The 21,729-nt window shown below is 41.9% G+C and overlaps 1 protein-coding gene across 1 annotated transcript in view; it reads right to left on the bottom strand.

The window, feature by feature from the left end:
- Positions 1-20,970, bottom strand: part of me1 (malic enzyme 1, NADP(+)-dependent, cytosolic) — a 120,754-nt gene extending 99,784 nt beyond the window's left edge. Inside the window, exon 1 of the mRNA XM_078253692.1 lies at positions 20,613-20,970. Coding sequence (XP_078109818.1) covers positions 20,613-20,741 — 129 coding nt within the window. The 5' untranslated portion in view covers positions 20,742-20,970. The remainder of the gene's footprint in view (positions 1-20,612) is intronic.
- Between the last annotated feature and the right edge of the window lie 759 nt (positions 20,971-21,729).

Raw genomic sequence — 21,729 nt, 5'->3', positions numbered from 1 at the left:
ACTCGTGCCGTTTGTTAGCACGTACACAGAGCTGGTTGCAAATCGGCAGACTTCCTCTTAAGTTACCAGCTAACGCCAGCACTAGCTAACTAGCTTTGTTGGCAGAATAATACATTTTTATGCGACCAAAATGTTCCAATCATCTTTGATGAAGTGAAAACACACAGTGAGAGGGTCAAAGTTTAAGATGAAATCATGGGCGACACGATTTGCGTGAATTTGCACAATAGCGTTGAAAATGTTTGTTGAGGTAATAAATCGAATGAGATGTAGGGTCATTTCCCAATAAACTTCTATAGAAACGAACATCTTTTTGGAGCCAGTGGAGTCGCCCCCTGCTGAAAATTAGATAGAATGCAGATTCAAGGCACTTCACGCATTAGCTTTACTTTTCAGGCCCAGCTGCAGCTTGCAGCTTGCCTAAAACTAGAAAACTACACAGTAACAAGCTCGGTTAAGGAGTCCAACCATTTCAGAGCCAACTTAAGGGCCTTGTTGTGTTTTCTATCATTGAAAAGTAAGATTAAAATTTTTCTTAAATGATCTTAATTGTACAAAGAGAGTGAATGGGAGGTTTATTTATGGTCTCTGCCTTCTGCCTGCAGGTGTAGCATTGATGAATGGAAAACCCTGCACAGCCTGGTGCACATTAGTTTGTATGTGTGCTTGTATGCATGACTGCACGTAATTGTGTGTGCGTGTGTGTGTGTGTGTGTGTGTGTGTGTGTGTGTGTGCGTGCGTACCAGAGACAGTGAGAAAGCTACTAAAGGGAACCTTGAGACACTCCAGAGCTACCTTAAGGTTGGTCTACACTGTGTTAAAAGGGAAGTTCCCTCTCTAGTGGAAATTCCATTACAAATGGTCACAATTATTCTCCTGTAACGATTTCATCGTAACACAAACCCAAGTGCAATAAATGGAAGAAAGATGACATTTTTGTTTCTGCTATTCATTTAACATCTTTAACCTACAGTATGTGCAATACTGTAATATTGCTTGTATTAGACCAGTAAAATGAACAGGATAAAAAAGGCAATAAAATGAGTAACTCAATGAGTGCTACTTTATGGTAATATTTGGATTTCTAACCACGCTCACAGTGTGGCTTTAGGGATGGCAATGTCGGTCTGTCTGTCGGTTGGCCTAGATTGAAATATCTCAACAACTGTTAGATTGGACTGACATTTTGTACCATATATCCTAATGACTTTAGTCCGGACTTTTGTGGCTCTGAGTGAATTGTCTCAAAAACTATTGGATTAATGGCCATGAAATTTGGTAAAGACATTCATGTCCTCCTCAAGATAAATTGTCATAAACCGGGTGATCCCTAAACTTTCGAGTGCCATGATCAAGTCAAAATGTTAATGTGTCCAATACCTCGGTTTATGACCAAAAACATGCAAAGCTAATGGTATTTCCATCAATGTCCACCTTTTGCTCCTGAAAAGGTACCTGATAACGAGGTTTGCCCATTTTCTCTGATGATTCCTATCCTGATGTAGGGCTCGTTGGTCTAGGCGAATGATTCTCGCTTTGGGTGCGAGACATCCTGGACGAGCCCTTTTCCATAGCATGTCATAGTAGGAAAAGCACCAAAGCATTAAATATGGCACAATTCATGTGTGAACGAATTTCCTAAAAGCATGCCTATCTAGACCAATTACTGTATTCCCTACCCCAGGGGGTACCAAAAACGTAAGACGATAAAACTGTGGACAAGTGTTGGACAGAAAAAAAATATATGTAAGAGTCTGCACACCAAGGTAATGCTCTCATGAAATATTTATTTAATTACCAACATTACAGTGAGCCAGCATGCACAATACCAGGACCCTAAAAGTGAAGCAGCTAAATGGAATTCAGCCATTCTAAATTTCATTATTTACACAGTGCTTTTCCTACTGCGACATGTCAAAATGTAGTCCATCAAAAGACTTATTAAAGACCCCCAGTTTCATTTTTGCTGCAGTCAAAGCACATGACATGTTTTTCTTTTCCCATTTCATCTGATGTCTTCCCCAAGAAAGATGACTTGTCATTGACAACCAAATCGGTCAGCATTTAATGGATGTGAAAAAGCTAGGGCTGTCAAAAGATTAATTTTTTCTTAATCGCAAATGAGACAGCGTTTGCAGCACCTTGCAGCAGTTCCAGTTGGGCTGCTTTCTCCGTGTCATACAGGCTGTGTATGGTGAAACTACTGTCCCCCTCGACGGCAATGAGACAGGTCAGAACATGCCAACCGTAGTACGTCTTTTAGACCCAAATCTTCGACTATGCTGACCGGTCTGCAGTTAGTTGCCACCCGTTTCACAAGAGCTGTAGTATTTTCTTTTGGATTTGGTTTCATCAACAGGTCGGCAAGTAGCACTCTCCAAAATAGTGCTTTGCCTGAGCCCGCTACCATCAACCTGAGTCACGTTAACTGTACTACTATGCTTAGCTCGTAGGTGGTAGCTCAAGCTTGACGTGCTTCGGTGATATTTTAATTCAGCTTTATACAACGTGCATATGGCTTTCGACTTGTCTACTGAGCCGTCCGGGAGTTTTGGAAAATAAAAAGCGCCGTTCAGAATTGTGTTTTCTGCTGTCTTTCTCCATCATGCCTGCAGCCTGCAGCAGCAGGATGTGTTACGAGGAAGTATGGCAGCTTGATGACAAGTAAAGGTGCGACAAAGGTTAGAAGGTCAAAATTGCACCGATTGACCGGCCGGTGACCAGAACTGGACGATTTTCACGTGACCGGCCATGACCGGAGACCGGCAGGTCAGTCTGACATGCCGATTTTATGCCGGTCAAATGCACTCGGGCGCCACATGATAAACATTGCGCAACATCAGCATTTTATGAAATGTCATAAAGTCGTAATTATACACAGCTCTGCAGAGCCGTTTGCTCTACTGATGTCAGGCCAACAGTCAGCCACTCTCTCTCTCCCCTCTGAGGCTGAACAACTGGAACAGGAAAACCGCACTCACAGCTACAGTTTATCGGAAAATAGCGTTGGGCACGGCCCACTGACTTTGATGAATTTACTGTTTATCAGACCCCAGATGAGACAAGAAGCTAACGTTAGCAAACGCTGCGGTGACAGTCCCTGTCGCTGATGCCCCGCTGCAGGAGACTGTGTGTATTCCGACACGCTGTATTAACGTTACTGTTTAAAACACTTTCCAGGTTAGTGGGGATGCATACCGCTCCAAATCAACATTAAAAACGTAGTAATCTTCCCTTAGCGTTTAGTTTTGTTGCTAAACTGTGTGTAAAATGAGCGGTGACGTTAAATAATCTGCTCAGGTAACAGCACTCTAGGGTACCGTCTATTTGCTGGATTGTTCCGAGGTAACCCGTGATTTTTAAATGATTATTTTAGATTAGATTCAACTTTATTGTTATTGTGCAGAGTACAAAGACAGCGAAATGCAGTGAATTTCCCACACCAGGAGTAATTTATATAGTTCTATTTTAGAAAATAAATATTTGTGTGTGCTGTAAGGTGGTTAGAAAATATGAAATCGGAATCGGCTAAAATCGGTATCGGTTGGTCAAACTCAAAGAAAAACCGGAATCGGCCTCGAAAGTTGTAATCGGTGCATCTTTAGTCAAAATAGTAGCCTGTTAGGCACGACGCCAAGTCGAGTGAAGTGTAAAATAAACTAAAAAAAATAAAATAAATAAATAAAAATAAATAAAAATGAACGCATTATGCTCGGCCCTTAAACGCGTTAATGCTGACAGCCCTAGAAAAAGCACATGCTCCTAATTTCTGTGGCTTGTTGGTCTAGGGGGATGATTCTCGCTTTGGGTGTGAGATCCCGGACGAGCCCAAAGTGTAAAGAACGGAACTTCCATTTCAAGGTTGAATTCATTCTGCAAGTGTTGAACAATGGTGTCTTGGAGTTATATGTCTTTGTGAGCATTTGTACCGTCAGCATGCAAAAGATAAGATGTCAGAGGGTTTGTAAACACACAACCACATCCTTCATTGGAAACTGTTTGGAAAAGGGCAGGCACAGACACATTGGATGAACCACCTATTACATCCGCCATTGTTGTTTGAACAAACACTTGGGACCGTCACACACCTAAACCACATTGGTAGCTGCCAGTAGTTCTCCTGACAAGATGGATATCTTATATATGTATGATCCTGCGATTCTCACATGATCACGTAATATCGCAAAAGGTCAGTAAATGTTTGAATGGGAATTACATGGAGTAAAAGTAATTTTCCTGCTCGTAGTAGCATCATGTTTTTTATTCTGCCTTGTTAGTTGTCCCCCACCAGACCTAAGCCACTGGGAATTATTTTTAATGTATTTTAAGATGTTTTAAAAGACATTTTGGTTACACTTTACTTGAAGGTAGCTACATAAGAGTGACATGACACTGTCATGAACGTGTCATAAACATTATAAACAAGTCAAACGTTTATGACATAAAATTCTTTTAGTGTCATTCGTTTTTTGTCATGACAAGTTATGGTTATGTCATGTCACTCTTATGTAGATACCTTCCAGTAAAGTGTTACTGACATTTTAAACTACAGTTAAAGTGGGGTGGCTCGGTGGGAAACTTAGACGTAGTCATATTTTCAAATTTCCAGTCAGCTTTTAGCACTGAGTTAATGTAGGGCCCTATGAAATCTGTCTCATAGCTTTTTTTAATTCTCAATTTCAGGATTCCTTCCATGATTCTGTTATCGCAGAAACTATTGGGCTCTACATTAATGCTCTGTGACTGGCCCCAACCAGACCCTCGTTGAAAAAAGACACTTACCACCGGGCTAAACAACTTTTCTGGGGGAAACCTTGGGACTGAATATGAAGCTAAATGTTTAGTCAGTGTCAATTATTTGCCCATGTAAGCTTTCACTTCTGAATATGATCCTATTCAGTGTAAAGCCATAGAGTACCAGGTGGCCCTTTGTTGTCAAATATTGTCTATTTTCTCAGCAAAAGGCCAGATGTCCCCCCATCTGTTTCCTGCTAAAATGGCAGTCGTAGCCGGTTTCAAGAGGATTGCCTTGAGAATAAAGCCCTTTAAATCCATCCCTTCCTCTCAGGAGGACGAGAAAGAGCACACATCAGCACCGATCCGTCTCTTCTTAGGATATTACTGCCTGACTAAGCTTTTCCTAATGAATGCCTCCCAACAAATGTGCCGTGTAAGGCCTGCATGTGCACTCTCATTCCTCAACAAATTCAGTCATTAGCAGGCCGAGGACCACAGCACTCAAACTTTGTTCAGAGGGCCAAACACATTAATCAGAAAGATAACTAGTGTTTTCTCAATCAACATTTCTGCACTGTGCTAATAATGCTGTTTGAGAGGAGCACTGAGAAAAAGCATGCTGACAACAAAATGAGGAGCAAATGAGGAGCAATCAAGGCAGAAACTGTGTGCCGGCTTTTTAAGATTCATTTCATGGTTGGTTTAGAAAAAGAGCTTGACATACATATACATATATACACACACACACACACACACACACACACACACATACACATATACATATATATACACACACATATATACACACACATATATATCTCACTGTTGGCTTGAATAAAGGTCTTAATAAAACACTGCAGTGTGTGTTTTTTTGGTAGAAATGTCATTACATTCAATTCATAAATGAACGACTCAGGTGATTTTATGACCTGATAACTGCGTTATTATATTATTACAATAACCTGAGTTTGCTTGAAATTATATCAGCTAAGTGCTGTTGCCTACGTGTAAACAAGGTTAGCTTTTTGGCTAATGTAGCCTAGGACTCAATATGATAAGCTGTAGCAGCTATTAGCAGTTACTCTGGGGGAAAAAACAGATTAACAGAAATAAATGAATACATCTATTTGTAACTATCATCTTTTGAACATGTCATTATGGATTTATTTGCTTGATTTTTTAATACATTGTTTTATTTTATTTTGCTTAAATTAACAAGGCAGAACATACTAGTGAAAATAACTAGAGAAGCAATCTCGGCATAACGAGAACTAAAAAAAACAGAAATGGTGTCTGAAGTTGTCGACTCCCCAGTTTTCTCGAGCATCTATTCTAAAGCTTTCTAGATGGACAACAACAGCACATCTCTTGTCCTAATCTGCCATTAGAGAGCAGGCAGCGACTCAGCCTCTAGATTCCTTCTCACTTTCATGAGTCGTGATCCCCACCTGGCAAGACTGACCAAAAGGAGCGTCTTAAATTCCTTATCCTGAGCAAATATGAAAGTGCAGGGCTCCTTAAATCAGAAGGTGTCGACTTGTAAATGTACAGACACGCTTGTTGGTCAAACAGCATTGGAAACCGAGCCGCTGTTGACTTAGGGAGGGCAGCCTTGAGTGGGTGGAGGTAACGGACATGTAGGGTTCTTCAAACGCAGCCAATCCCCTTGAGGCAGCCTTTTCATGCTCCACTGTCCAGGTCCCTTAGGAGCCTGAGTGTTGCCGGGAAAATGTCCAAGCTTCCAAGCCAATTCACTTTTGACTACTGGTGCTTCAGCATTCACTGGCCATGTTCAGGTGAGAGAATGGGCCTCGACAGCCACGTCTAACTTTACAGGTGTTTGCGACTCCCTCCTAATGATAACATATCTGTACTGACTGTTTTTTCTTTATTTCCGTGTCTTGCACACAAGGTGCCTAACCCTCATGAGTGCATAAGGCACCAAAATGTCAGTTGCAGTGTTCAAACATTACACAAAATTATAGGTTATTTTTACAGCTCCGTATTAAAGAAACATATTTGTCTTCTCTCCCAAGCTCGGCAAAAAAGATCTGTCACCAAAAAAATCATTTCTCAAAGCACAACCCAAAAAATGATATCCCTTAAGTCCTCATAAACAGGACAATAAAACAACAAAACTGTCTTTTTTCTAGAGAAACAACCAAGAGATTGCTCATTAGCTAAACCAAAAATGATAAACATGAGGCGAAATCCTAAACAACAAGATGTCTTTACTTGGTGAAGTGTCCACTGGCTGAACTACTTTATTAGCACCGGTAATCTCCAATTAATCTCTGTGTGGTCCCACAGAGAGCCAATCCCATTTTAGAGGCGGTCTCAAAATAACTGTCTGATTGTGTAGTCACAGATGGAACAACAATATTAAAAAAAACCCTCAGCAACCAGCAACCAGGTTAATTACAGCTTAAACCTACATTGTGTAATTTTTTCAGTTGATTCTTAGCAACAAAAAAAAACCTTTGTTCTTTCACAAATATGTGCTCATTCATGTGTAATTACTTCCACCAACTAATCAAAGTATTCTCCTAAGCGTAGAATCTGACATTCAGAATCATTCAGAATACATACGAGCGAGTGGCTTGAATGACGGCCGCCATGTAGCGCCTCCATCTTTAAAATACATTAGCGAAGAGGGACATAGCTCCGCCTTTTGCCCTTTTACACTCAGTGGCACCGTGACGAATGCCAGGAAGAGATTCCTCACCAGGGAAGCGAAAAAGAGAATTAAAACGACAACGCGACAGGCAAAGCAACGCGACCAAAGTTAATATTGGAGTGGCTGTTGTCACTGGTAGTTTCTGTGGTGACAGAAATGTCTCTTTTTAACCAAATGACCTCCTACTTGGCAGCTTCTCTAAATGCATTTAACAGGAAAAATGTAAAAGAAAAGAACTTGTCTTCACTAGGCAAACATCACTGCTGTTAAAAAGCCCATAACACTGTCACCAGTCAGGCTGTAGCTCATGGTTAATGGTGAAGGGAACAGCTCTTTACTTCAGAGAGAAACAGCTTTACTTGGCGTTTGCCTTTTTTTTAAAACATCCTTGTTTGCGTTTGATCTTTTAGTGATGAGCATTTGGAGTCAGGGGAGGGAGCGTTTGATAACCATGAAGAGAAGAGAAGATGAAGATGGTTTGCCCGTTGCAACAGAAAGTGGCAAAGCAAAAATCAATCCATGCGTCTTTACCAAATATTTGGTTCGGAAGCTTGGTGATGTATAGGGCCACTTTGCAGGGCTACATTGTTATCCCAAATTAGTTGACTTTACTAGAAATGTGCATGGAAACCCGTTGCCTTAAACCGTTTAAGTTTTTAACAGGTCAAGATGTATCATCACAGATTGGTAAGTTGATGCAGTAGACAAATCAAGTGTACATTAGTAGTCATTATTAAAAATCATTAACCATAAGTTACTTTAGATTAAATACAATAAATATGAAACACTTGGCCCTATTTATCAAAACTATAGCAAGAAGTCATTCTTCTAAATATGTTATTTCCTTCATAACAGTATAGTTTTAGGAACAATGTATTGGATACATTAGCTCCAGCAAAACAGAAAGGATGACAATATATAGATTGAAATTTCCAACGTGCTCGGCATGGATCTGAGTGACCACACGCTACCTCACTGCCCAGACCCCATCAGTTCCCCCCCCCCCAGGGTCTCAGTCATGGTGCAACAACAAATGTAGATAAACATGAACACTAAATCAACCATACAAAACGAAAACTCAGGTAATATAAATGCACACCCAAAACATTAACAGAACATTATTAAAACACACTTTAACTAGGACAGAAACCGTGTAGAACATTTTTTTTTCTCCCATGAGTCTTTGCAACACTTCAGCGCAGAACAATTCCAATGACCCCGCCCCTCCCATACAGAAACTTACCATCCTTAGTTATCTCTGCTTAATAAGATCTGTGCACTGCATACTTAAGATGATCATTACAAACAACTAATGTGATTTAGTAATGAATATGGTTTTTAACAAAACATGAAAGAATAAGTAGTGACCACTAAAAAGTTTAATTACAACTAAATCTGGGTTTACAGTGTAGTTTGTAAACTGACAGTTTGCAACAAGATGAAAGTTCTCCGTTTTATGAACAAATATATATTTGTACCATCAACTCCTGTCTCATAGCTGTCTACAAACCACTCCTCTTTTACGGAGCGGTTTTCAATAAAAGTAAATATTAGCTAATAAGCTACAATAGCTTCTTCCATTTTCTACTCTACAGCTTTAAGTTCCCTCAAAAGTCTGCATAGAACGGGCACCCAGATAGCTCAGTTGTTAAAGCGGGCGCCCATATATAGAGGTTTACTCCTCGACTCCGACCTGCGGCCCTTTGCTGCATGTCATTCCCCCCTCTCTCTCCCCTTTAATTTCTTCAGCTGTCCTGTCAATAAAGGCCGTAAAATGCCCAAAAAATAATCTTAAAAAAAAAACAATTCAGCACAGAACGGCTTACTATTAGTCAACGGCACAAATTAGTGTGTCAAAGTTCTCAAAAGTTGAGCTTGGCTTAAAATAAATTGCGTGGATTTGCAGCTTTCTCGCACCGAGTCCATTAATACAAACTTCCTCATTGCTTTCATGGGGCTGCAACCACACATCATCGTGTCGTAAAGATAGCCATCTCTCTGACCTCGGGAAAACCATTTGTACATCATGTTCACATACTGTCCACTTTGTTGCAGACTGCTGAAACAAAATACTCTCTTTAAATTCTTGCCGCTGTTAAGACATGGCAAGACCTCCACCACTCTAAAATAACAGACAAAAGCAGCATTGACGAGAAGAGGACGGGGAAAAGACAGGAGGGGCTGAAAGAGGTGGGATGCTTGAGATGAGCTTCATAGGAAGGTGATGAGGCTCAGACTGTCTCCGTCTTTCTGTCTGGGACAAGCTAACAGCTTCTCCGTTGTCCTCACATGAATGAGGACCACCTTACAAAAAACACAAAAGTGAGCTGAGGAGGTAGGGCTATTTAGAAGGACCTGCTGCTGAATAAACACAGCATCACAATTGTGTGTGTGTGTGTGTGTGTGTGTGTGTGTGTGTGTGTGTGTGTGTGTGTGTGTGTGTGTGTGTGTGTGTGCGTGTGCAGAGACAGTGGAATTGACTGTCTGATCCTATTACACTCAGTTTATTTGAACCAGCCCTGAAGAAAACAACGATAAAAAGCACTTATGGGGCTTCAGGTTAAAACCTATTTAAACTGCTTTATGAACATTTCAGAGAATGTGTTTGTGTTTACATGTATGTGTGTGCGTGTACTGTATGTGTGTGTAAAGCTCAAGTTGGCGTTGGTTACTGAAGGGGAACGAGGGTGCACTTTCTTTCTGTCTGGCCGATTCACTCCAGTCCATCAGAGGAATGTCTGGTCACCAGCAATGCGTGCGGTCAACCTGAAACACCTGGCCACACCTGGGACAACCCACACACACACACACACACACACATCCATGGAACTCTGAGGTCCACCTAGTGAGGGGGATTGACAAGTGCAGCTGCCCTGCATATAGTCTGAACAGAGAAAGGGTTTGTTCCATTTTCACCACTCAGTTAAACGAAGGCTTGTAATCTCTCTGCCAACATCATCGAGTTCAACCTCACAGAACCACTGTCATCCACTTCTAAAACAGCCTGTAATATACACACACTTTCACATCATTTCTGCCCCGCCCAGAGCCAGTGCAGTGATGTCAGAATGCCCTGCGCAATGGTAAGACTTGAATTTGGAGACTTGACGTGGTCCTCTCATCTAGGCCTAACTCTCAGCAAGAAAATGAATATTTGTTTCCCAAAATGTCGAACTATTTAAGGACTCATGGGGTAAAACTAATTAATTAATTGAATCAAATTTTCTGTGTGCCGATCTGGTGGTCAAATTCTGCTTTATGATGAATCATGCACAAGTTGAAAGAGCTGATGGGTTTACATTTCACTGGAATTGAACCTCCTACGATTTCAAAAATTGATTGATTGAATTAGCATCATTAAAGGGATATTTCACCATTGGAAAGATGAATATATCTTTAAATTGGGTCACTTATGTAGTGGAAATGTGATTTTTTTTTAGAAATTGGTGGCTTCTAGGCCGAGAAAAGCCAGAAAATGTGTTTTTGGCTCATGTGGATGAAAGACATCAAATCCCAGAATGCACTTGCTTCGCTGCGTCTACCCACAAGCCACGCCTACCGTTACAGACAGACAGTGAGACAGTCAACTCAACTTTAGTCTGTTTTATTGTCATTTCAACCATATACACGAAACAACGTTTCACCGTGGCTCAAGTGGTTACACAATTAACAGTTAACAGTTAACAGTTATGAAAACAACATTATATAAAAACGACATACGAAACAGGCTACATTTAGTGCACATGATATGCTCCGTAAGGTTCAGTTAACACATAGCTAGCTACTAGCATTAGCGCTTGGTACAAATTTGCATGTAATGTAGAACGGTCGACATTTAACAGTCACAAACTCCACCAGCAGTTAGCAGTTAGTTGGATACACGCACCCCCATTTCTGCGGCAGGCAGTCGACAGAGCGGTAGCTGCATAGTCCATAGCAATTGTTTCCACAACAACAAAAACACAGCAGTCTCTGAACTCGCGTTGGGAGTTTCGTTGAAGATAGGATGTAGTCCAGTTTGTTGTCTAATGAGCGGACACTTGCAGGCAGGATTGATGGAACAGATGGCCGGCTGGTTTTCCACTCGCAAACTCGCTCAACGTCCACCGCTGATGATGTCCCTTTACCGGCCAGAGGCATCGATCAGCACCGCTGGTCTCCATAGCAGGCGGGCGAAGCTGTGTCGAGTATTCCGTCTGGCTGACACTCGTTTTGTTTCGTGGAATTTCGGAGAATGCCGGAGTCCAACCCCCTATGGGCGGGTTTGAAATATGCGGAAGTTGGACTGTAGTAAATAGCCTCTGGGCAAAAAAGCCTCAGATGACGCAAAAATCGTCATTTTGCGTCATCTGAGGCTTTTTTCCAAACCCACAATACAGAGATCTCCCCTCTCAGGGGGACATGAGGGAGGGAAGCACGGTCATTCAAAAATACTACCGGGTTTCTACTGATACAAAGCTTAATGCTAAAATCGGTGAAGTATCCTTTTAAGGGCTCACTGTTAACTCCTCATCTTATGGAGTCAAGAAATGACAGCTAAATTATTTCCTTTAAAACCATTGCTCAATCCTCAAATACCCATCAGATGATGTGAGAGGATGTAAAATGTTGATCGCACGATGGATAGGGGCCAGAAAGCTGAGAGATTGATAAATGTAGAAAAATTGCCATGGTCCGTGGGAACCTTGGCTAGCAGCACAAACAAAGAATTACTGCAGTGCTTCACCAACACAAACTGTCAGCACAAAGCTTTTATAAGTCTTGACTGTGCAGAAAACAAACTTGATCCTTGTGTTATGCTGACACGATGACTCAGTTGGAATCAAAGTTCCAGACTGCACTGACTCGAGCCAGCTGTTTTCTCACTGGCACCTTTTACCAATTGTGACATAATTCTATTAGAGTGCATGCACTGTTAAAAAACCTTATCAGGCCTTGCTAGAAACACAGACAACTGGAGCACATTATGTTTCACATGGAAAAAACTCAGCAGATCGGTCGCTGTGCAGCAACCAACAAAGCATGACACATACCCAAAGGAATGGATTCAGAGAGCCTCAAAGCTACAGAAACATTTCCATTTCAGAAGTCAAAATGGTTTTTTTTGCCATCTGTTTGTTTGTTGCTAAATGTATTTATGTTGGCCTCATTTAAAGAAAAAGGCAAACCTGGTGAGGGGAAAAAAAATAAGCAAACGTCAACAAGTGTAGCAGCCAAACCAAAGTAAGTCTAACATGAGAGGCTAATTACTTCCAGTTGCTAGAGTAGGTTATCAGGGCCGTCGCCAATTGGCATACCAGCACATCCTCAATGCCCAATCAGATACACTGTCGCTCAGCGCTCGCCAAGAAATGACATTCAGTCTTTCATCTGACCGGCCATCTTGCAATGTCATATGTGGAGCCTGTGGTTGCAAATGGGGCATCCAATTGCAGTGCTGTCTGGGAATGGGTCCATTTTATTCAGCGATCGTAGGCTCAAATGATGCATAATGTTAGTATTTTTTTAAAACCTCAATAAACAAAACATCACTGTTTAATCAAGGGGATCAATAGGAGTTCTTGGGATTTAGCGCTAAAAGCATGAATGACAGCACCATTTCTCACTCAGGGGCCTATTGTATTAATGGTACATGAACACTGGCAAGCGTCATTTCCGCGCTTCCCATTCATGGTCTATTTGAGCAGCCGTGCAATGCATTCTGGTAGCGTAGCGGCGACGTTCGAGTTGCCAGAAAGTTACCAAACGGGCCGCCATGTTGGTCCGTTTTTAAATTTGGGAGCAGACAGCCCCACGTCCAAGCGTTAGTCTAATCAGGTTCAGCCATCACGGCTGAAGGAGGGTGTAGCCTGTTGTCTTTGCTTGTCAGTGGTCATTGAAAAGACCCTAGCGTGCAATGCTGGGAAGCCAGGCAATCCCTGCCGTCAAAAAAACGCCACGGTGGACACAAACCATCAGTCTTTGTGAGTCTACAATTCATTATTGTCAGGTATGATGGTTTTGTGTAAACAAGTAGCATGTGCCTGCCAGACAGTTGCTGTGAAACTGTAAAAGGGGTCAACAAACAGACAGGCGCTGCATTTCCCATTCTCTCCAACCTATATGACTGACTGCACTTGTTACAGTCCCCTTCACCATCAGTACAGAGCCGGTGAATGGGCATCTGTTGGCTGCCGACACACCGACAGCTCAGTGCAGTGTTTGAGGTGAAACAGCATCCCCGATTGGGTGTTAAGAGCATTTTTAAAAGGAGGTTGTTGTTGTTGTTGTTTTTTAAAGGCCGCGGCAGGCAGAACAAGCGTCAGAGAGACGCACGGAGGGCCGGGATTCACACAGATGCCTCATTAATGCGTGATCAAGCAGAGAGACAGAGGAGGTCTGTGGAGCGTGGCCAGCACTCTCTTCCTCACCACAGAGAACCCTTTCTACACCTCGCACCCCACTTCTTCTCTTTATTGCACAGTGAGCACACACAAAACACACCTATAATATCCGGTTCCACCTCTGGACAGGGAGGAGGGAGTGTTAGCCAAAGATTAAGGTGAAGCTGTGTGTGTGTGTGTGTGTGTGTGTGTGTGTGTGTGTGTGTGTGTGTGTGTGTGTGTGTGTGTGTGTGTGTGTGTATGCACGCTCACGAACACATGCGTCAGCTCTGCATGTGTACGTGTGAGAGCCGCGAGATTAAAAGGAAATCGAAGCCCGTCGATGTGCGGACAGGCTGCTTTCAGCGCTGCGTCCCTCAGCATCAATTAGCAGGTTGTGCTGTGACTGGCTCCTGTTAGAGGTGAAGTGGGCCAGCTGAGGGAGGTAAACATACCTCTCCCCAGGGCTCGCTGAAATCAGAAGGAGGGCAACAATGTGCCACTGCCTGAGCCACAGAAGCCTGCCTGTGCCTGGCCACTAACACTCTTTAGCAGCCATTTCCTACCTTCTCCTCCAATTTCCTCGCCCCGGTTCATGTACGGGCCTGACAGTGGACGTTTCACCTGGCTGCATAAGAAACCTTTTTTTCTGTTATGACTCCAACCTGTGTGTGTGTGTGTGTGTGTGTGTGTGTGTGTGTGTGTGTGTGTGTGTGTGTGTGTGTGTGTGTGTGTGTGTGTGTGTGTGTGTGTTTGAGGGAGCCTGTGTTTTGGGTAATTTCAGCCAAGTGATGAGATGGCTCAGGTTGATCAAATACAACCACCAACCAAAAAATGCCTTTGCAGCATAATTCAGTATAGGAATGTTAAATGTGTTAAAAACAAAAAATAAATAAAAAATATTTTGTAAAATGGTGGCATAAGCTATCAAGCTTATAACAATATTCCTAAGCTTGTCAAAAAAATAAATATACTGTATATATTTCTTTTCGGGGGGAAAACAGAGACCATGGTTTTTCAAAATTCCCCTTCTTTTTTCTCTGTGGCCTGATTGAACAAACTACTGTGCTGTGTACAAACTGTCAAAGCTAGTTTCTCAGATCATTTTCTGCCGATTGCTTCAAGCCCAGTTTTTACACCCATGTAATAAATCTTATTAAACAGCATTTTTCCCCCAAAACAAACCAATGTTACAACACAAACTGTGAGCTCATTTAGGATGGCCAACTTTTAAAAAGGGGAGAAGAAAAACCTTCTTGTAAACAGAGGAACAAAGAACTGTGGCTTTCGTAACATTCACATTACTCAGAAGAAAAACAAAAGGAAATGGAGAAAGGGGAAAGAGCGACAGCAAATCAAATGTATGAGGGAGTGTGAGTCTTAAAACCGTGAGGTAAAATGATATTTCTGTGTCTCCGTGGCACTTTATGATTTAAATGGACCTTCAATCTTTCATTAAAGGCTTTAGATTTGAATGTCTGAGGCCTGGTTCTTAACAGAGCTTTATTAAAATAGACAACATATAGTATAACATCCTGCTAGACTGGTCATGCTTTCACATGCATTTAGGTCAACCTAAACCTCTTGTACACTGGGTCCATTCAGGGCCACAAGGTGTAAATTGAGATGTAAACAAATAGTTTACTGGGCTAGGTTTAAGCGCTGAAGCTAAAGGTCCCAGATTGACCTCTATTACAACACAGCTCACCTCAGTCTGAACAGAGATTTAAAACATTTGGGGCCCTATGTTAACAATCTAAGCGTACGGCGTGAAGCGCCTGGCGCAGCTGCGTTTAGGGCGTGTCCAAATCCACTTTGGCTAGTTTGACGGCGGAAAAAAGGGTCCGTGCGCCGGTACTTAGTGTCTTCATTAATCATAGGTGTGTTTTGGGCGTAACATGCAATAAACCAATCAGTGTGTCATCTCCCATTCCCTTTAAAAGCCAGGCGTGTTTGGACCTTGGCGCATTGCTATTATGATGGAGGATTTGCACCGTAATATTTTTATTTGTAATCTTTTGCATGTTTGTGTGCTGCTGCGCTTCCCTGTGTGTGTGTAACAAGCATATTGTGTGTATAGGTTTTTGTTGGTCAATGGCGCGATCACTTCCCGCTGCCTCAAGATAGCAATACGCCCATAATTCACCTGAACACACCTCCCTGTAAGACCAGCACGCCCATGGGCGCAAAGATGGGCGCAGGTGCATTTGCTGTTTAAATGACGTGGGCGCTGGAGGGGAAATTGACAACTGCGTCGGTCTTAAACTAGCAAAGACACTTGCGTCGGGCTTTGTGCAGCGCCGGGTGCAAGATAGGGCCCTTGATAAGTTAGGCAAATACAAAAAAGAAATGCTCTCTGAACAAATTCAAACTTCATAACAGAAAATCAGGAGGTTTTCAAGATGTCAGGTATGGACAGAGCTCCCCCACTAAACTGCTGCAATATTTCTAAACGGGTCAAATGGTGCCAATATTAACATGAGCGGGCCAAGAACAGGTGCCCGTGAGTGTTCTGCATGATGCCAGAGCCAGTAGGATAGCAGCTTACTCATTACACCCAGTGTTGTGGAATTTCCAGCTTACAAACTCATGCTGTGTAAGTTGAGACAGTGGTACCCTTAGGTCTCATTCAGGTCAGTGACCAACATAACCTCATGACCTTTTCAAGCTGATGAGCACTTGAACTTTGTGCCTCCAGTGAGCTTATTCCCCAGAGTCCTTAGGTTTTCTCGCCTCGCTGTTTTCCTTGGATTGGGGTGCCACCTGGATCGTGGTTGCAACTGCTGCCATGGTCCTGCTCGATGGCCTGCTACGCCCTGCACTGCTACAACTATTAGTTCTAGTCATAGTTCTATTACCTTTATTGGTAATATCAGTTCCACTGCTCATCATACCAACTGCTATTATTATTATGAAGCATATTTCTCCATATCTGTATCTGTGTCTCTGTATTTCTGTATATCAGTGTCTCTGTGTCCCAACTGGAGGCGGCAGATGGCCGCCCACCAAGAGCCAGGGTCTGTCCGAGGATTCTGCCGGTAAATAGGGCTGGGCGATATGGAGAAAATCAAATATCATGATATTTTTGACCAAATACCTCGATATCGATACCGCAACGATATTGTAGTGTTGACTATTGGTGCTTTCACAAAAATATTTACACAACGAGATTTTTGATAAAAAATCATCAGTAATGTGGATATAATGACTAAGTGGGTAAAGGCAAATAATAGAACAGTTACAACAGTCTGGTAAGTTCAGAAAATGACATCACTTTACTGTAATGCAGCCTTTAAAACCAGGAAAAGACAACACTTATGCTATATTACGATATTACGATATCCAAAATCTAAGACGATATCGATATATTGCCCAGCTCTAACGGTAAAAAGGTCATTTTTCCTCGCCACTGTCGCACCAAATGCTTGCTCGTGGGAAATTGTTGGGTCTTTGTAAATTATAGAGTGTGATCTAGACCTACTCTATCTGTAAAGTGTCCTGAGATAACTGCTGTTGTGATTTGACACTAAATAAAATTGAAATGAATTCAATTGAATGGAAGACGGGAGACGTAACAGTTGTATGATAAGACAGTGCTGCTCATCCTGCCAAGGCCATATTAAAACTAAACACATAACATATGTTGTCTTTGCTGGCATATTTGGGCACCCGCACTCTCTTTGTTTACCTTAAATGTAACGCCTCCAGCATGAGTAAAAATACACCTTCAGGAAGGCAGGAACTTCAGCTCATTAAATGCTCCTGTGTAATTCATCAAGGTCTCCTGAGTCTCCTTCACGTATGCGAAAATGAGTTGTGCTGCTCCTGAGTTTTTCCATCCACAACAACAATCACATCATGACTTCACTTCACAGTCTTACCCCCAACCCCCGGACTTTCTTATACCCGCCTACTGTGCAATATTTAATATTTATTATGTTATACTATTTGACAACACTGATAATTCTGTGCAATTTCATTACTGTGCAATATCATTATTTCACACTGCGTATCAAACTGTATACAAACCATATTTATCTTTCTATTTTTATACATGTATGTAGCGTCCCAGAACTGTGCACCTTACCCCCTCTTTTTCTTTCTTTCTCTTTCTCCTTACTATTTTATTCCGTGTTGTTACATTTCTCTTACGTACATGTTGACACTGGAAAAGGAGTTGCTTCAATCTCGTTGTACATGTGTATAATGACAATAAAAGGCATTCTATTCTATTCTATAGGCTGAGGATGTTACAGCAGCTGAACAGAGTACTCTGCATGTATTTTATTTCATGGGTAATATCCAGCATGTTATGTAATACTTTCAGTATTATATCATATTATATCACCTGTGTTATAATCTAGCTTCACATAGTCTATAGCAATGACGTTTCATTTCCAGGATTGTTTCGGGTACCGCCAGAAATTCCGCAGGATGTGACCTAATTTTAGGTCACATGTCCGTCACCTTCCACTTTCTTAGTGTTGGCGTTCTAACCTCTGGTGGATTTCTGAGGACTATGGTTAACTGCTCCTCAGATCTCTGCAGGGTAAATCCCAAAAAACTAGCTAGAAAAAAACAACTCTTGAACGAGCACATTCCACCTAAACAAGTTCCTTCCCGAGGCTGTTTTGCAGAGGCACTGTCATTTTGTCCAGCGCTTAGCACCGCCCAAGATGATTGCGATTGGTTTAAAGAAATGCCAATAAACAGGAGCAGGTTTTTCTCCAATCCCGGAATGCTGTGTGGACTAGCCAGACCCTCCTCCACAGTGGAGGAAGGTGGAGGAAGGTCTGGCAATGTGAGATGCGTCATTTTGAAATAAATTGCGAAATCTTGTCATCATAGTGCTCGTGTGTCTCCAAACGAGGGCCATGTTTCCCATAAATCATATTACTTAATGTCAAAAAGAGGATGTTGCTCTTCTTGCTAAGTGTGGAAGCATGTTCGCTGACACTGACACTGGCCTGTTTGAACTCCACTGTCTCACTTATCAGCTCACTGATTTTGACGAAAATTCAAATGCTACATGAGGCCGGCCTGCTTGGTTTATTCAGGTACATGATTGTAAAGATTTACAAAGAATATGTTTCCGGCATTTCCTCTCTAACTGGGAAACTTTGGGACCCATGGGGGGGATTGCTGTGGACGAAGTACACACAGAGATACACTGGTAAGAACAAATTAGGTTTAACCATGTATCAGCTCATTTAAATAGCTCACGTTACTGTATTGTGTGAACAGTTAACTTTATTTAAGATTGTATATGTGGCGTTTTCTTTTGCGGGGTGCAAATGTTCCACCAGACTGTTCCCGAGACTATTTTAGAAGATTTACCGTCCCTGCGTCCGGAGCTTAGCGCCGCCCAAGGTGATTGTGGTTGGTTTAAAGAAATGTAAACAGCATTTCTAGCCAGACCTTACTCCACATCACTGTGGAGATAGGTCTGGCAATGCGAGACTATAGTGAAATAAACCAGAAAAGTTTAAACAGTAGACATGGACAAGCCTACCGTTTTTAATGTTTTCCTTTAGCTTCCCAAAAGGGAAACATATTTGAACAGCGAGCGCAGAAAACAGCTCAGAGGGAGGAAATGGACTGTTCAAGTGTTCTAAAATTAGTTTGACTTATTAGGCCTACTCTGTTTGTTTGTAGGGCACACTTGACATAAGAGTGGCCCTGAATCCAGCCAGCTGTTTTGATGATCAGTCAGCACCATGGACAGAGACCATGTCACCACAGCTTGACCTCTGGGGCCCCAACCCACTAACACAAACCAAGAGAAAACACTGGAAAGGCCCAAAGGCTGCCATAGGCTCTTTTGTTAAGTATTTGTTTAAAGTATGGCGGGGGGAGGGGGGGATATCAGTCTAGTTCAATAGCAACGGCTATGTCGGATAAATGCATGTTCAAAATCTCAGCAGACTACACTGACAAGCGATAATCCACAATTGGAACATGCAGTCTTCCCCTTATCTCACAATCTACAAGGATGCTGCTCAGCATTATTTTTTTGCATGATTAAGCAACTTTCAACGTTGTTCCTCATTTTACTTCAAGAAGAGACAGTCATAAATAATCTTAAAACATTTATAGGGGCAGCAATGGCTTGTCTTAACGTTACTCAACAAGATATTTAAGCTTCCACAGTGAGTTCACAGCAGCTTGTCACAATGCTTACTGAGGGAAGATAGGTTTCCATCCATAATGCATTACTACCACACCGTTACAGTCTTTATAAAGCAATACATGACAGGGAAATATGCTGTATACAAAAGCCCTTCTCATTGTGTGTGACAACACCGCTTGGTCTCTTTAAATCTAAATATAACAGCGCAAAGCTGATACCTAAACAGCCTGGCTAATGTTGCGTTCACTTGCTTCTCGAGGGCTCCGAGCGTTGGTCCAGATATCAAAAACAAGACTTGTGAATGTATTAAAATATTAAACTCATACCTCATGTCTTAAATAATACCGATGATTGTTGATTTTGTAGTGAGTAGATGAGAAACGTCACTAAATATGTAGCCAGCTAAGTGTCATTCAAACATTGGCACTATACTAGCCTAACTTCTTAGCAAAACGTTGTTGTAGGCCTATAACCCATCACTGGTTGAGCTTATCCACCCCCTAAAAGTTAGCCAAACGTCGTGAATTATGATATTACAGAACATCTCATCTTTCCCCGGTCACATATTGACACTTAGGTTGGTCGTCGACGCTCCATTCAGAATCCTACTATTTCCTACAGCCAATGAAGGCAGCAGCTAGCTGTTCAACCTAGTCCTTCACAGAAACAAGCTGAAAACTCACACAACTGTGTCCCCACACTGACCTTGTTCAAAGAGGGGTTTCGGGTAACATCGTAGCCCCGCTTCTTTGTGTAGACGAAGGTTTTTGCTTTGTCTTCGGACTTGTGCATCTCTGTTTCCACTGACTCCCGTCTGACCAGAGCGCGTGCCATATTGTAGCCGCTTTAAATAGAGCGACAGTGGACTGTTATGAACTCAACAAGTGGGTGCGCAGGTCCAACCCGTTTAAACAGACGATGGTCTATAACCCCAGAGCTCTGACCGCTCGTCTGCCTGTGTAGTCAGCGTAAGCAGAAGCGGAGTCTCCTTATCAACACGCTGTCCCTATCGTGTCCAACGCTTTTCTGAAGCTATCAATGTGCGCCAAGTCCCTCCGTGACCTATCACCTGGCAACAGGCGAGGTGAGGTAGTTAGGAACACAGAAATGGAAAAACGAACCATAACACTTTTTTCCCCCTTTATGTCTTAATTTTTCCGTTGAGGATTAAATATACGTTAGTATTATAGTTTCAAACAGTATTGTAGCATGGGTTGTTATTGGGTTATTTCATGACAGCTGTGCTGGATTGAGAGGTTTTTAAGACTTCAGTGAATTGAGTAGGCTACAAAGGCTATTAATGTGAAAATGTCCATTATATTCCAATATCAATTCAATGAAACCAGAACAGAACACAACTTTAAAATCAATCCTTTAATCGGTATACTCATTTTAAGGTGGTTTGGCATAGTTAATATGATTTAAAACGACTTTTCATACCACTATCTTTACAAACGAGTTAATTTAAGTTCATTCATATTGATTGTTATTGTCTTAATGGAGAGTCTAAGCACCATTTAAGCAGAACTGAATTGTATATTGATAGCAGTAGGCTACAAGTAGCCAAAGTAATACGAAGTTATGCTATTACTTTTAGGAGTTATAGCCGTAGCAGAATAATCAAGTAAACTTTATTGTCAATTCTCTGAAATATGTGCCAAAGGTATTCAGAGCAAACAGAACTACGTTTCTCTCTGACCCATGGTGCAATAAGTACAAAATATATACAATACAATACATACATTCGAAATGGTGCAAAAGTGAGGCAAACCCAAACATTATAGAAAACTAAATAAATTGTGACAATATGAAGGAAAAACTA

The sequence above is a fragment of the Sander vitreus genome, chromosome 6, assembly GCF_031162955.1.
Source record: "Sander vitreus isolate 19-12246 chromosome 6, sanVit1, whole genome shotgun sequence".
NCBI classification, from domain to species: domain Eukaryota; kingdom Metazoa; phylum Chordata; class Actinopteri; order Perciformes; family Percidae; genus Sander; species Sander vitreus.
The sequence above is the reverse complement of the archived record's forward strand: the minus strand, read 5'-3'. Positions and strand labels throughout refer to the sequence as shown.